The sequence below is a fragment of the Adiantum capillus-veneris genome, chromosome 30, assembly GCF_014529385.1.
Source record: "Adiantum capillus-veneris isolate H3 chromosome 30, ASM1452938v2, whole genome shotgun sequence".
NCBI lineage: Eukaryota > Viridiplantae > Streptophyta > Polypodiopsida > Polypodiales > Pteridaceae > Adiantum > Adiantum capillus-veneris.
In genome coordinates, this window is record NC_140960.1 from 50,821,209 (window position 1) to 50,837,586 (window position 16,378).

The 16,378-nt window shown below is 41.9% G+C and overlaps 1 protein-coding gene across 1 annotated transcript in view; it reads right to left on the reverse strand.

Moving 5' to 3' along the window:
• Positions 1-2,462, reverse strand: part of LOC147417936 (tRNA/rRNA methyltransferase (SpoU) family protein) — a 3,207-nt gene extending 745 nt beyond the window's left edge. The window contains exon 1 of the mRNA XM_086506736.1: positions 1-2,462. This exon is cut by the window's left edge and continues 334 nt beyond it. Coding sequence (XP_086362862.1) covers positions 1-2,358 — 2,358 coding nt within the window. The 5' untranslated portion in view covers positions 2,359-2,462.
• Positions 2,463-16,378: the final 13,916 nt, after the last annotated feature.

A 16,378-nucleotide genomic window follows, 5' to 3' on the forward strand; every position in this document is an offset into this window, starting at 1 on the left:
CAGCAAAATGCCTGCCGCTACACTAACATTCAAACTGTCAACAGCAATGAAGTCCTCCCCAGCACCCCTCAAAACAGGTCGAGCATTGTCCTCTGCACCCATGTCAACATCCTTATTTGGGAGACTTCCTCTCTTACCCTGACTTTCTGAGGCTAGGCCAGGAATGCACACCAGCTCACTACATGACCTCTTAATATTGGTCCGCAGGCCCTTGCCCTCACCACCCACAACCAAAATAGTGGGGAAACCACGTGGTAGCTCTCTCACAGAGGTTATACCTGTACCAGCTGCTGACCCGCCGACTGCCCGCCAACCATTTTCGGATGATCTGTTCAAAAATTTTATCATATTCTTACAAGACCGTAGCTCCATTACCTCTAAAGCACCAGCACTTGCCTTGCTAACCACTGCACTCAAAGGTGCAGAATTCTTCGCACAAACAACTACCCCCTTTGCTCCCAAGAAATAGGCTGACCTCAAAATAGCCCCAAAGTTCTGAGGATCCGTTACCTCATCTAACGCAACCCAAACAGGATCCTTACCATTTTCTCCAAAGGGCGCCTCAAGATGAGTTGATACAATCAGCTCTAGAGGTGATGCATCAAGTATCAATCCTTGATGAGGCCTGTTGTCTGCCAGCATGTTTAGATCATGCTTACTTACCTCCTTAACCTCCAAACCCCTATCAACTGCAGTCCGTATTATCCACTCCACTGCTTTTTTATCTTTCCTCTTGCCTCCACTAATGGGCATATTCTTCTGGACATATAGGCAGAAAAACTCTCTTCTGGACACCTGAAGGGCTGCATATATAGGACCCACTCCATATACCACCTCACCTACTATTCTGGGCAAAGACGAACTCATCACTGGTAGCTCTCTCCTTGTGGACCTAAAATCGCCTCCTTTGAGAACATCATCATCGACATCTATATCTTCCTCTTCCTCTTCATCTTCATTGAGGGCCAGCTGAGCCTCATTCTTGTCTTGAAGCTCGTCCTCATTATCATTTGTATCCAAAGGAGACTGCCTTCTGTTCCTCTCTCTACTTGCACCAACCATTTCTTCATATCTTATTACATCCCCAGCTTGAGGAAAGTCTTCATTGTCATCTTCGTCATCTTCAGAGGAAGCCTCAGCCTCCGGGTCATCTTCAGACTGTTTCTGCACCTGAGCTCCTGAAGATCTATTTGAAACTAATTGCCCTCCCTTCATGTTTCCGAAGGACTTATTTCTTCCGTTACCATCATCACGTCCCTCATTACCATGCATCTGCTTCTTTACAAACCCATCACCCTCAAACCTGCCTTTAAACAACCGCTTGCCTCCATCCACATCAGGGAATTGCTTCTTTCCAAAAGTACCACCTTGGTTCCTATTCCGAAAGAAAGATTTTGACGAGTCAACAGAATCACCAAACTCTTTCCTAAAAGCCCCCTCACTTCTGGAGGCGGCTTGATTGTTAGCATACCCATCTCTGACACCCCTGCTACCAGTATCAGTTCTAGCATTCCACTGATTCCTACCATCAGCACCACCTCTTGCATTCCACCGATTCCCACCATCGGCATCACTTCTCGCATTCCACCGATTCCTACCATCAGCACCACTTCTTGTATTCCACCGATTCCCACCATCGGCATCACTTCTCGCATTCGACCGATTCCTACCATCAGCACCACTTCTCGCGTTCGACCGATTCCCACCATCGGCATCACTTCTCGCATTCCACCGTCTTCCTCTGTCATTATCACCCGCGTCAGAAAGCTCTTCCCGAAATCCCCTGCCTTGGTGAGCATCACTTCCACTATCCATAACGGTGGATTCTCTTCTTGCAAAGCTCCCATTCCTACCTGTCAACCCTCCTCTGCCGCGGCCAAAATCTCTAGGCGCACTCCTTGAATTGCCTAACTTGCTGTCACTGAAGGAATTTGTAACTCTGTCATTTTTCCTTTGCAAATTTCTGTTGATCAAAGGCTCTTCCTCTACATAGCGCTGGCTTGATCTGTTTTGAACTCTCTCGGGTGCAGAAAAGCCTTTCCTCTCAACTGTCTGTTCCACAGAGTTTCCCTCAGCTGCATTCTTTCCTTTCTTAGAGAAAAAGGCCGCACCTGCTTCTTCCCACGAGGCTGCGGGAGATATTTTCGTCTTGGACCTGCGAGTTTCTGAAACAGGCTCGCTGACCTCCAAAACTTGAGCTGAGAAGGATCTATAAGAAAGATGGCTGCGTCGAAAACTGAGGGTTTCTATGCGGAGTTGAAGGAAGGAAGTGGGGTGGAGTAAGGAACCTGCTGGGTATAGAGCACGATGAGAGCTTGCCAATACGATGGAACGCAGGAGAAGAGAAGAGGCAGCCATAGCCGAGCACTATTGACGTACTCCGCAGCAGCTGGCTATGGAACCCATATAGGTATGCTCTCTTCGCTTCAGTCTTCGCTCGACCCTAAACCCTTAGCACGGATTAACTACCAAAATGGAGAAGATACAAGCTGACTACCTATTAACAAGTGGTAAAATCGTGGATGCATGATGAATGGGTCCAGGCCGAGAGAGAGAGAGAGAGAGAGAGAGAGAGAGAGAGAGAGACAGACAGAGAGAGAGAGAGAGAGATGTAGAGCGCACATGCGCCGTTCACGTACGCAACCGTTCACTACCGAACGCGTGACGACCGAATGCGAACTTGCGCACATGCAGACGATCGGTCGCAGAGTTCAAAGCTCATTATCAGCATTGCAGAAGCGGGAATGAATCTGGCTGGACCACGCCAAGCCATGGCAGCTTTTGTAGGGCTGTTGCTCTCTGAACTGCCTTCCCGCCATGCGAACGTCGTGAACCTTTGTTGAACATGCTGAGGGGGGGGGGGAGGGCTCCATTACAGAGAGATCGTTGGTGATCCGGTACCTTGAAGACAAGGGCGTGGCGGGGCCAGCTGATATGGCAACTGCTTTTTGGCCGAACGTAGAGGTGAACGGCGCATGTGCGCACCATGAGAGAGAGAGAGAGAGAGAGAGAGAGAACACCCCTTCCAGGACCTCCGAAGATGTCATTCTTGCTATTTTAAAAATAGCAAGATTTTTTTTTGCTTTCAATTTGCCTACCTGCTTGGATTGTTAGAGGAAAAAGGAAAAAATTAAATCCTACCCCATGATGTGGGTGCGTTACTGACATCCTCAAATTTTTATTTGACAATTGAAAACCCATAGCATTGACAAATTATTCAATTGATCTATGAATACAAGTACGCTTTAGAGGTTAACAAGCCATAAGGAAAGCATTTGCCATTGCATGCTAAGTGGTAAGCAGGCTATAAAATGTCACATCCTCCTTTTCTTTACAAAGAGTTGTGACCCTAATGAAGCCCATGTGTAATCAGGCAAGAAACAATCTACCTTCATATAGAGGAATCTACAGCGCATTATGAATTGAAGCAATGCCACCATCTGTTGTTGGTTCTTTACAATGATAAGTTGTTGAAATTTAAGCCTAGTTGTGGGGTTAAAAAAGGAATAGCCCAATTAAAAAGGGCCAACATGCTTGAACATCTACGTTATTAGTACAAGAGATCCACACGTCCAATAGCAAAATAGTGTTGAAATTAGGGTTGCAGGGATGCACACACACCTTGAAGAAGGTGAAGAAGCTCAAGGTAGACAATAGAGAGTGTATTGTTTAGTACCAGTACGCTCTGACTGTCAGTGTAGATGATATAGGTAGTGTCCTGTCCAACACCCAGATTAGCCATAAAGCGGTTGAGCCATATACACACAACCATAGCTGTGAAGACTGCCCTATACTTAGCTTCACAACTAAAAGTGGCCACACTAGGTTGCTTCTTGCTCAACCATGATATGTATGTCATGTTATTACTATTACTATTTTTGGAGATTTCATCAATTCTGCTTATGGTTTATTCTCAAAAAACCATCCAAAAGAAGCAATGTAAATAGAACTTTCCTTTATCTACTACTCTTAGAGTTTGAGTAAAAAGCAACTACTTCTATTTTTGGGTGCATGCATGAAGAGAGAAAGAGAATCCCAAAATTGCATCTTCACACACTGAAGCACTTTTTCAGCAGGAATCAACTTCTTGGCTCATCACGAGGAAGACTAGCACTCCCAGAGCATCGTGATCAGGTAACCCTATGTTTTACCCTTCTTTTGAAGCCAACGGAGCCATCAAAATCTCCATCATAGCAAAGCTGCAGAAGGTACACTTTTGCCCTTTTTTATGCTGATTTTCTCTCTTAATCATGACACACTCTCTTGATTGCATAGCTCTTGCTCTCTTATCTTTCATATATTTATCTTATTGTAATTCATGCTCCATGAGATGTAAAAAGAGGTGGAATGCAAATACTTAATCATATTGATTGAGGGGATAGTTGGTACTCAGTATGGTGTCTTGTGTTTTGATTCTTGTTTATGTTGCTCTCTTTGTGTGTTGTGATTATTCAATCAATCGTTTTGCTGAATTTATTCATATTAAATAAATCAAAATTGTGTTGAAAGTGTCAGAAAGATTTCAGGAAGCCAATTGTGGTATTAGAGCTTTGAAAACATCCCAAATAGTGTATAAAATAAAAGAAGAGTGCTTCTTGTGGCCAAATCAAACAAATTTTGGCATGAAGACTCTCAAAAAGATGGATTTTGGAAGGCTCTCTCTTTGCTAGAGATACAAGAACAACATGCTTTCTCATCACAATAGTTTCAATCACAACAACGAGCAAACTATTTCAAAGAAAACAATGCAAGCAATTGAAGAAAAGCAACAAAGACAATTCATGCATCGCTTACACTCTCAAAGAATAATCACAAAGTATTGATAATCAACTTCAAAATCAATCAAACTGCCTACAATTATGAACAAAACAAAAAGACGCTCTCTTAATTGCTTCTATCCACCATTTTGGATTGTTCAAAGGCTTTACATATTCACTAGAGGTCTTCTTGGAATTTTTTATGGCTCATTCAATATACACAATGTCATCTTATTTGTTTTTTTATGATCGTTTTTCTTTTGGCAATTTAACTCTTGCATATATTTTATATTTTAACTTTAATTTTGCTTGAGTTAACTAACTATGACTTCCCAAGATTCTCTTATTATGGATCAAAACATTGATATTCTTTTTTTGAAGAGCTTAAAAAGAAACGTGATGCATGTACTCTCCTTCAACAAAAGCTTGAGAAGTTACAAAAGCTGAGTTCTCACAAGCTCAATTATGAAGATGACAACAAAGATAAGCATCTTATCAAAGTGATTATGCATACCTTGGATGCTCAAGCCAAGACAAAACAAAACTTAATCTCTAAAAAGACATTTACTTTTATAAAGTATGATGGAAGGAAGGGTGCATGTATGCTTCTCTCTTGGTTATCATCCTTGGATGACTACTTTTGTAACATTTAATGGCCTAATAACTTGTGTGTAGCGGAAAATAGCATGAACATAGTGAGCATTTCATTAGAATAGATTCCTAATGAGAATAACAAGAGTGCTTGGGTGGAGAGACCAACAAAAAGCATAACACCTAGTTAGATAGCATGAATAATACTTCAAAAAGAGAGAGAAATTAAGCTATTAACAACAGTTGAGGACCGGATTTACATGGAGCCGGTCCCCCCTCCAGAAAGCTTTGTATTATGGTTTCTCCCATGAAGAGAGACATTATACAATACAATTCTTTGTGTTCCTTCAATACTAGCTAGTGCAATGAAGATGGAAGCTTCAAGCACTAAGCAAAACACTTATAAAACACAACATCAATTCCCTCACGATCTCAGACCCAAGACCTCACACACCTTCGAAAATGGTGAGAGCTAGCGGGGTATGAGAGTAGATTGAGAGGAAGGAGGAGTAGTCTTACGAGAAAGATGTACATCTCCTCACATAATCACTCATATTAGCATAGCTTAGCTTAGTAATTAGCATGGTAGAGGAGATGAGCATGCATTGAAGCTTGGCTCTTGGTTGGATTTGCATCACAAAGCCAAGAGTTGTTGGTGTAGGCCTCCCTTCTCACAAGCTTGGAGTAGGTGATAAGCTTTCCATTAAAGCTTGAGAAGGAGAGAGAGAGAGTCTTCTTGATTCACACATAGCCTTGTGTGAGTGTGTGTGGATAATGCCTTGAGAAAATCAGCCTCCTAGAGCTCTTGGTCAACCCCTCTTGCTATTTGCTCATGCTGCAATCCTATTGGCCCTTTCCAGCTTAGCCAATGAGTATTAAGTGATAGCCTTCTGACATGTGTCCCCCTTTCCCCTTTTGTGAGTGCTTTAGGTAATCAATTAATTCAACTAAACTCTCATTGGACCCCTTTGCCTCCTGGCCAATAGGAATTAGGTAAGCCATTGGGCTGCTGAATGCTCATTGGACCCCTTGGGAGACTGTCCAATAGTCTTCTAGAGAGCTTAATTCTTATTGGTTCTTTTTTTAAGTGTTTTTAAATTAATTAAACTAGATTTACTCTAGCCTAATTCTCATTGGTCCACCTCCATGGCCATCCAATAGGATTTGAATACACCTCGTGCGCATCTGGCCTAGGGAGCTGACATGTGTCCCTCATTCCCTTTGTGTAAAGGGAGCTTGTGTGTGTGTGTGTGTGTGTGTGTGTGTGTGTGTGTGTGTGTGTGTGTGTGTGTGCGAGTTTCTCTCTCATCCCCTACTTCTTGTGCTCGCCCCCTCCTTTTTAGGACTTGGGAAGACTTTTTTACACACATACAAAGCATCCAAATTTCCTAAGCTTAACCATTGGACACAACCTTTGAATTTTGGAACCTTAGCATTTTGGAAGTCTTAATGGGCTGAACCTTAGGGTCTTTTAAGCCCATTGTTGCACATTGCTCTTTTGCAGATGGCCCCCCTTTGGATCCCTATTTTCCCTCCTTTGGATCCCTACTGTGGCCAGTCTGCCAGCTTAACCAATATTCTAGCTTTTTCTCCCCTGTCACTTTCCCATGTTAAATGATCAGTTTAACATGAGAAAATCATTTAGGAGATTTAGATATTAGTTATTATGACATTACCTCTCTCTTGAAATCATAGTCGTCCTCGACTATGGGGTAGAGAAGATAAAACCTATTCATTAGTCCTTTTTCTAGCGGGTAGAGGATCCGTATGTTACCCTACGACATCGTTCTAGAACGGATGACTAGTCCATTTGGTGCTTGAGAGCCTAAGCTGCCGTGTTAGCAGCAAGCTAACACGGATACCATTTTTTGGAGTTCTCTTTGTAAAACATTTATTATTTTGATAAATCGGGAATATTGTAACTCCTATTTTCTCGGATAAACTCTGTAATTAATGAGCCGAGGCTACAAGCTTCCAGATTGTACCGGCCAGTCATTTCCCAGCTTTAGTAGAACTCCAGATTATTAGTTTTGACTGTCCAAAAACCTTGGCTAAGGTATAAAAGCCAATTTTTGTAAGTTTTTTATAAGTTTTTGGATAAGAAATACACAGTGTGAGATAACGTCTCTCACTCCTCTCCTTCTCGCGCTTCCTATTCCCTCCCCGGTTGTCACATTGCAGTCGTGTTTGTTGCATTGCAACCGCAGGTAAGAGCTCTACGCATTGACGTAAGTAGTTCACAATATTTCGTAGATTTTGGTGTCGCCGACCCCGCGGTCTAATTTCATCATAACTAGGAATTTACACTTTCGAATCAAAAACTAAGCATAGGCGAGGTATTGGGGCATCATTGCTAGGCATTTAGATGCATTCTGGGTCGAAAACGACTAGGTCAAAAATCCACTACTGTTAATAATCGCGATTTTGGAACTTGACCTAAAGTGGGATTTGAGACCATAAGCATGTGTGCTTAGGTCTTATAAACATGTCCTAGAAGTTTCGTTACGTTTGGATGTCATCTGATGCTGTAACGGATGTGATTTGTTTGCCGATGAGCGATTGGCTTTTAGTGATTTCAGCCACTTGAGTGTAGCCTGAGTTAGATGCGAGTTGTTAGTTGTTTTCCAAGAGATTGACACCCTTTTGTAGCCTCTATGCACTAGTCGAGTTAGCTTCATCCCATGGATTGATAAATTAATCGTGGTTCTCGCTAATACTGCAATAAGATAGGATGGTGAGGCTAGACATGCGGCCCACATTTGGCGCCACTACCGGGGATCGAAGAGACCTAAACTAGGGAAAAACACGAGCGTCTTGTGAAGTTATCCTTTAACTTCCTCTAGGTTCGCCTAGAGTTCAAAACTTTCTTTTAGAAACCGCATAGCTTAAGATTGTCGTCTTTTGTTGTGTAAAGGTAGCTTGGAAGTAATCGTACTTGCTGAGTGCCTTTAGGATTGTAGGATTGTAGAAATAGATTAGGATTTTGAGAATGATTGGTAGATGAGACAAGTCTTAAGATCACTGCTAAGAAAAACATAAAACACAAGAAAACGAGTGTTTGTGGACACTTTTCGCAACCCCATTGCATGAGAATCTAGGAGTAGGGTAAGTAGGATCCGAGGTGGATTTCAAAACATTGCTCTCTCTTTGAAAGAAATAGCTCGAAAAGACTCGAAACCACTCAATCCGATTGGAGAGTAAGCTTAAAAGTTGTCTGAACCAGTAGGTAAGTTCAAAGACACTCCGAGGTAAAAATTTCAAGAGTTTGCCAAAACTCATATTATTTACTTTTTCTTGACATTTTAGGCCAAATTAAGTTTTGACTTGATTCATAGGCTTAAAATAGCTCATATGAAGATTGTCTTTGAAAAATTTGCAAAAAAGTGCTCATTTCAAGCCTGAAGTTAATAATCGCGATTATTAACTTTCTGCTCTTAATTGACCAAGGTGCACACCATTGACTCATTGCATGTGTACAAATAACTTTTGTAAAGGTTCAGGAGATTTGGATCACCAAACTGACAAAAAATTGAGTAGAAACTAAAGTTTGTACTGACTTTTTAAATTTTGAGTGTAAATTGCAAAATAAATTGTCCAAACTTGTTGAAAATTGATTCATAGGCTTATATTGATGTGATAAACATGTGTATCTGCTCAGTTGACCAAAAAGATTCAAAAGTTTTCAATTGTAAATAATCACGATTATTTACATCTACCCCATTTTTTAACTTTTTTGACCAAGTCAGCATACCACTCGTTTTAACATGTTGTAATAAGCCCACAAACTAAATTTGGTAAGATTTGGATCACTGGATTGAAAATTGTGACCAAATTTGCAAAGTTAGTCTGCAGACAGATAATTGATGATCATTTGACCAAAAATTGTCCAAACTTGATGAAACTTGGCTAGTGACCTGAACTTGAGGTGCTTAACAGATCTGTGTCAAGGTTGGGACAAAAAGTTACAAAAATATAGCGGGAGTAAATAATCGCGATTATTTACATCTGCTTCAAAACTTGATAATTTTGCAAGTTTGAGTATACCACAAGGTCAAGTATATCAAGTAGACCTCACAAATCTATTTTGGTGAAATTTGGATCACAAAAGTGAGACCTAAGCCAGATTCTTGAAATCAGAGTCCGCGGACACAAAACAGTTGATAAACTTGATCAGATTTTGTCCAAACTTGTTGAAACTTGTCCAGGGATTTTAACAAGTTGTATACTTGCCAAACCAATCAAAAAAGTGCAAAAAAACTAACAAAAGTAAATAATTGAGATTATTTATATCTGCTATCCAGAGACATTGATTTTGACTTTTGAACTTATACAATGTTATACCAACATAATATAAAGCCACCGAGAAATTTTTGGTTCAATCAGATCAAAATTGGTACATGTTCACTCAGTTTCCAGGTTGCAGATTAAACCTTTGAAATTTTGCTAAAGTCGAATTTGAAAGTCAAATTTTGATTCCCATAGCTCAATTTGAAGTGATACACATAGACCAATCACGAGAGTTAGCAAAAACTCTACGGTCTTTATATAAGAACAGCTAACTTGATCAAATTTGTACAGGAATCAGATTGCAGACGAAGAATCAGTGGCTTGACAGAAAATTGCAATTGAATCAAGTGGAAATTGACGACAAGTCAATCCAAAGGTGAGTACTCTATCCAGGGCTTCATAATTCTATGAACCTTAGATTTGGTCGTGTACTAGGAAATCAAGGCATACTCGGAGAAACCTCTAGTAGAGTATCCACCAAAGAAAGCGTGAATCAAGGCAATTCCTTGCACACAATTCTTGAAGAAGTCTCATACACTTTTTCAGACTCAACATCCGAAATGTCTTCTTACTCGACTCACTCGGAAACCGGAACGACAATGCGCTATAAACATATACTCTCTTTTTACAAGACTAACTGTCATGAAGCCCAAGTTTACTTAAACCCTAACGAGGAGTATGCTATTCGCATTGATGACCACGGTATTGAGTTCGAAGAAGAGGTTAGGGCAAATAAACAAGGAAAAATGTACATGGACAGAAACGGAACTCAATATGTTCAAGTTGAAAACCCTAAATGGGGGTTAGAAGTAAACACCATAATCCCAGATATGTTAGCAAAAGAAGGACCACCAACTTTAGAATTTGAGGGTTACGATCAAGTAGATTTAAAGCCTTTGAAACGGCTTAGTATGGATAATCCTAGGATCGGAGTCTATTGTTGGGAAGATAGAAACATAAAAGATCTTTTGTGGACTTCACATGCCAAACCAGGACAACTAACGACCATGAAGATCATATATATCTTCAAGATCAAAGATAAGGGATCATCAGACCTACCAACCTATCTATTTAGGGATTGTTATAACAACAACTTTGTTATGATGACGACTCCTGAGCAGGTAGAACAAACCAAATACCAAGGGTATTCCATATGGGATTGGATACTGGGACAAGGACCAGAAACAATTCCAAGAGATGAACATAGTGAGAGATCATCTGAGAGTAATGTAAAGCAACCAAAAACCACCTCATCACGTAAAAAACCGGGTGACACTAAGGCCAGTCCAGGGCTACATGAGTCCCTATTTTCAATAGACTGGTTTGAAATACTCGGAACATGACCAACTGCCAGGAGATCGGGAATTCAACCAAACAGACGCGTCAGACCAGCTGATTTTCAGAAATGGGTCAAAAAATACAGTGGATCAGGGGGATCCATACGACCACTTAGCAAGCTTTAAGCAAGTGCTAAGAGGAGAATGAATATTCGATTTCCATACTCAATTCGAGGGTTTGGAATAACATTAGAAGGAAAAGCATTGACATGGTTCCAAAACATTCCACCAAGGTCAATCATGGACTTGAACACATTAGCTCAAGGATTTGCAGCTGCATGTTCTAAAACGGGGATCAAACATAATACGGTAGCTCAAATCTACAGCTTTAAACAGGAACATGGTGAGTCTATTAGGGATTGTGCAACTCGAATGAAACAATACATTGCTAGATGCCCAGGGCTAGAGATACCTACCGAAGAACGACTCGTATCCTTGTTTCTAGAGGGAGTGCTAAACAAAGAACTTTATGCTATACTCTATAGTAAAAAGCATACAACCCTAGAAGAGTGTGTGTCAGATGCTATTGACTTAGGAGACAATTGTGATTTTTTCAACGAAGAAGATGTCCCTAGGGATAACCAAATCAAGAAAACAGCATCCACTAAACCAGCACAAGTGGGAACGGCTGCCTGCAGCACCACACTCAGCCATAGAAGATATGCTCAAAAGGATGAATGACATGATGAACAACATGCAAAAAGCACCTATGAGGGTACCAGGACAAGGGATACCTCAACAGGGACAACCAATTAAGCCATAAAAATGGTGTGGAATTGAGGGTAAATAGACCAACCATGAGACCCACGAGTGCTACTTCAGACCAAAGTATGATGGGAATGTTCAGTACGTGCCCATGAGGCCATAAGGACAACCCATGTATAGATATCAGCCTAATATGGCCCAAGCTCCAAGACCACCAATGGGTATGGAAAGACTCAACCTGTGTTCGGACAACAACCTCCGTATCCAGGACATAATGTAGTGCATGTAAAGTACATGCACTCTGAAGGATTCATAGATAAACAAGCATTAGTGCCTGTTACACCCTATGCAAAACCTAGTCCATCTACAGTAATGGTAGAAGGAGATTGGTATAATTCACATCCACCACCAATGGAAGATACCGTGACTTATGCTCCACCAGAGCTCGCACCAATGTATTATGTAGCTAATCAAGGTGTCAGACCTCCCATGGTAAGACCCATGATTAAGCCAAGAATAGGAAACTGTCATAACTGTGGTGTTGATGATCACTAGAAAAATGAATATCCAGAGCCTGACAAAAACCTCAAACTAGTTGAAGCCTATTGCATACAATGTTGCAAAAAGAGAGGACACTTTTCAAAAGATTGTCCTAAAAATCTTTTGAACAAGGGTAAAACCGTAGTAAACGTAGTCCAAGTGATACCTAGTAGCTCATCAGAGAGTGAACCGATTGTTCCAATCAAGGTAATCACTAGAGCCCAGGCCAAGAAAAAAAAACACAACTCCTATGATGATTCAAAAAATACGAGACTTTCCTCTCAAAGAATCAAAAGGAGCAGAAACAAAAGATATGAGATGAGAAAACAAAAACAATGGGTAGAAATCGAAGAGAAAGCACAAAAGCTATTCTAGGATAAGTTGAAAGAAACTGGAAGTGAATTCAAGGAAACAACCGTGAAATCAGGAGGATCCATTTTGGTTGATAAAATTTTTGAGCCTATTAATGCCGCCTTGGAAGCCTACCAAGCAGGATTTAAAGCGGGCCAAAACATGGAAAAAAAATGGAAAAACTATCCTTCTCTAGACAGGGAAGCAGCTAAGTTGGAAGCTTATCAAAATTTGGTAAGAATTGTTGGGGTCAGCCCAACTTGGGCGGACAAAGTGTGAACCTATGCTTGTAAAGGCCTTTATAAGGCACAAGAAAATGTAATATAACTCTCTTTACATTTGTACAGTACGTCTTCCTCTCCTCTCCTCTCTCACCTGCTCCCTCATCTGTGAAGAAAGAGGATGCAAGAGAGCTACACGAGACAAGCACAAAGCACACAGATATGGAAAGCTTCTTCTTCTTCTTAGAAAAGAGAGTACAAAATGACTAAGTGCTAAAACTGAAAAGTAGCACATATGTACATGCGGTCACTAAGTGTGAACTCGCTAGAAGCGTACTAGGCTGGCACTATAAGTGTAGTCCAGCTGTAGAATCACTGGCAGAGATCCTCCGTGTCGGTCACCTAACACGCCAGTGAGCAAATGTCGTAAGCAGCCAAGACCCGTAGTGGATGCCAGCTCAAGATGTAGAGCTCGACATCTCAACACTCCCCCTCGAGCTCTGCATGTCGCAGAGTCCAAGCATAGTCCGAAAACGTCAAATCTTCTCAGCTTCGAGGGCCTTGGTAAAGATATCCTCTATCTGCTCCTTTGTGCTGACGTAGACCAAGTCGATGTCGCCCGCCAACACTCGCTCTCGAACGTAGTGGTAATGGACATCTATGTGCTCGGTCCTGGCATGGAACACTGGGTTCCTAGCCAACTGCATGCTGCTGAGGTTGTCACAATGGATGACAATCTGCTGGTCCACCTGCACTCCCAAGTCCTCAAGTAATGTGCGTAGCCAAGCTACCTCGCACGCCGCAATTGCTGCACCTCTGTACTCGGCCTCTGTGCTCGATAAAGCAACCGTAGGCTGCTTTTTGCTGCTCCAAGTAACAGCAGCACTCCCAAAAGAGAACATGAAGCCACTCGTAGATCTCCTATCAACAATGCTACCTGCCCAATCTGCATCTGTATACCCATACAATGCTAATGGCGCATCTGGTGCATAGAACAATGCGTAGTCAAGAGTCCCTTGCACATACCAAAGTGTGCGTCGTACTCCATCCAAATGTGGCTTCCTCGGAAGCTACATGAACTGACTCTCCAAGCCTACTGTGTAGCTCAAGTCTGGCCTCATGATAGTCAAGTAGATTAGACTACCCACAATCTTCCTTTACATCTTGACATCCTCAACAACATCACCCTTCTCTGCACTCAGCTTTGCATTCACATCCAAGGGAATAGAAATTGGCTTACAATCAGCCATACCATACTTTGACAACATGTCCAAATCATACCGTCTCTGTGACAGCCATACACCCTCTGGAGTCCTGATCACCTCAATGCCAAGAAAGTAGCGCAACTCGCCCAAATCTTTCATTTCAAACTCCTGTTTGAGAAGACCCTTCACATGGTCAATCTCCATAGCATTGTCACCCACAATAATAAGGTCATCTACATATATGGTAATGACCACAATCCCCACATCACTCTCACGTACATAGAGTGAATGATCAGTATGAGCTCTCCTAAAACCAATACTGACAAGATGCATGGAAATCATGTCATACCATGCTCTAGAGCCCTGCTTCAAACCATACAAAGCTTTGAGAAGCCTGCATACATAATCTGGGTAACCTGGATCGACATAACCAGGTGGCTGATCCATATACACTTCCTCTTGCAACTCACCATTCAAGAAGGCATTCTTTACATCCATTTGATGCATAATCCATCCTCTAGATGCACCCACTGCTATGACAGCTCTCACAGTCGTCATCTTTGCCACTGGAGCAAAGGTCTCCTCATAGTCTATGCCATACGTCTGTGCATAACCCTTTGCGACCAGCCTTGCCTTGTGACGCTCAATGTTACCATCAGCCTTATGCTTGGTTTTATACACCCATTTACAGCCAATAGCTTTCTTGCCACTTGGCAATGGCACCAACTCCCATGTGTCGTTTGCTTCCAATGCAGCCAACTCTTCATTCATTGCATCATCCCAATGCACATTTCCAACTGCATCCTCAAAACATGTGGGTGTTGACCGCTGGGTCAACAACACAACATGACTCAAGTTTCGTACCAAAGTCTTATCTTTTGCGAGTTATGAAATACTGCGAATTATGGCTATAAACGTCATTTGTAATGAGTAGTTATTCTAGTTTCATAAGCCGGGGTGCAATGGCACTTTCAGATTGTAAATACAAAGCCATTTGACCCTTTCAACCCCATTTTTGGTTAAACCTAAGGTAGCCTTAGTATATAAGGTACCTAGGTCATTTTGTAAAAGACTTTTATCATAATCAAGTTTTAGCGCTGCCGTCTACTGTGTGTGAGGGAGAAAGAGAGTGAGTGTGAGCTTCATCCTCCCGCTACGCCCGGCTCGCTCAACACATTGGAGATCCGACTGCACCATTGCGGTAGGCTCGAGGAGAGCTACGCGACAACGCCAAGCATTCCACGCGAGACGAAGCACACACGCCGACACATCTACGAGCTATTTGTGGTCGTAAGTGTATCAAACGATGTCTGTTTTCTGCGTGCTAGTAGTCTATAGAATCGTGGTGACATAAGCTACGCATAGGTACTCATAAATTTCAATTTCGGGCACTTTCAAAATTCGGCTCTGTCATCCTACGCGTTTTCCGCATATGGGTTTAGAGTGAGGGGTTTGAGTGTAGAAGCTTAGGGACATGTGGAGCCTAGTGAGGGGATGGTGTTCCTTAAGTTTCGTACGAATCTAGCATGATTAGGTGAGTTATCTTTCGTATGTGTGTATGTGGCTAGGTGGTGTAGTTGAGAGCAGTGAGGTTCTTGATTGTGGTTTAGTTGGCCTTCCTGAGTGTTGTATGTGTAGGATGGTCTCAGCCTGACAAGCTTAAGAGATTTCCTCCATGTGCCTATCGTGTCATCTGTGTCCTCGATTGATATTATGTTGATCTAGGTAGTGTTTGCATGCACTTCATGGGTGTGTGAGTCTCTCCCGTCCAACATTGGCGCCGCTGCCGGGGACACAAGGACCTAAGTAGGTTTCCTACTAACACTCGTGTGATGGTTGCTTGATTTAGTTTCGGCTAAAGAAAGCGTTTTTCTTAAGTGGATCCGGAAGAGGATATTCCGCGATCAAGTGGATAGCCGGGAAGCGTGTGTCTTGTCGAGGGTCTGCGACTAGATAGGTTTAGTTAGGATATGTGGATTAGAGTAGTTGTTGGTGGTCGAGTGATTTGTGAGGTGATAAAAGCGTTTACTAGTCCGTGTGTGGCAGTGAAGCGTTTTTCTACTCATAGATGCAAAACCCCATATGATTTGTAGGAGTAGCTTTAGGTAAGTGATCCGATTCTGATCTAGAGCTATTCATCATTGAATTATTTGCTAAAGTGCTTGATTGCATTTGAAATCACGGAAAAGTGTGCTTTTGAGGGTAAAAATGCATTAAACAAGCTTTTGTGGATATTTTTGTATGACTGACTGATGTTGTGCATAAAAAAGAGCATTTGCAAGGGTTCTGTGAAGAAAACCTGCAATTCTGTAAACATAGACATCCTACGCGTAGGATGTCTCAAGGGGGTTCTGGAGACCAGATTTGAAAATTATGACTGCACC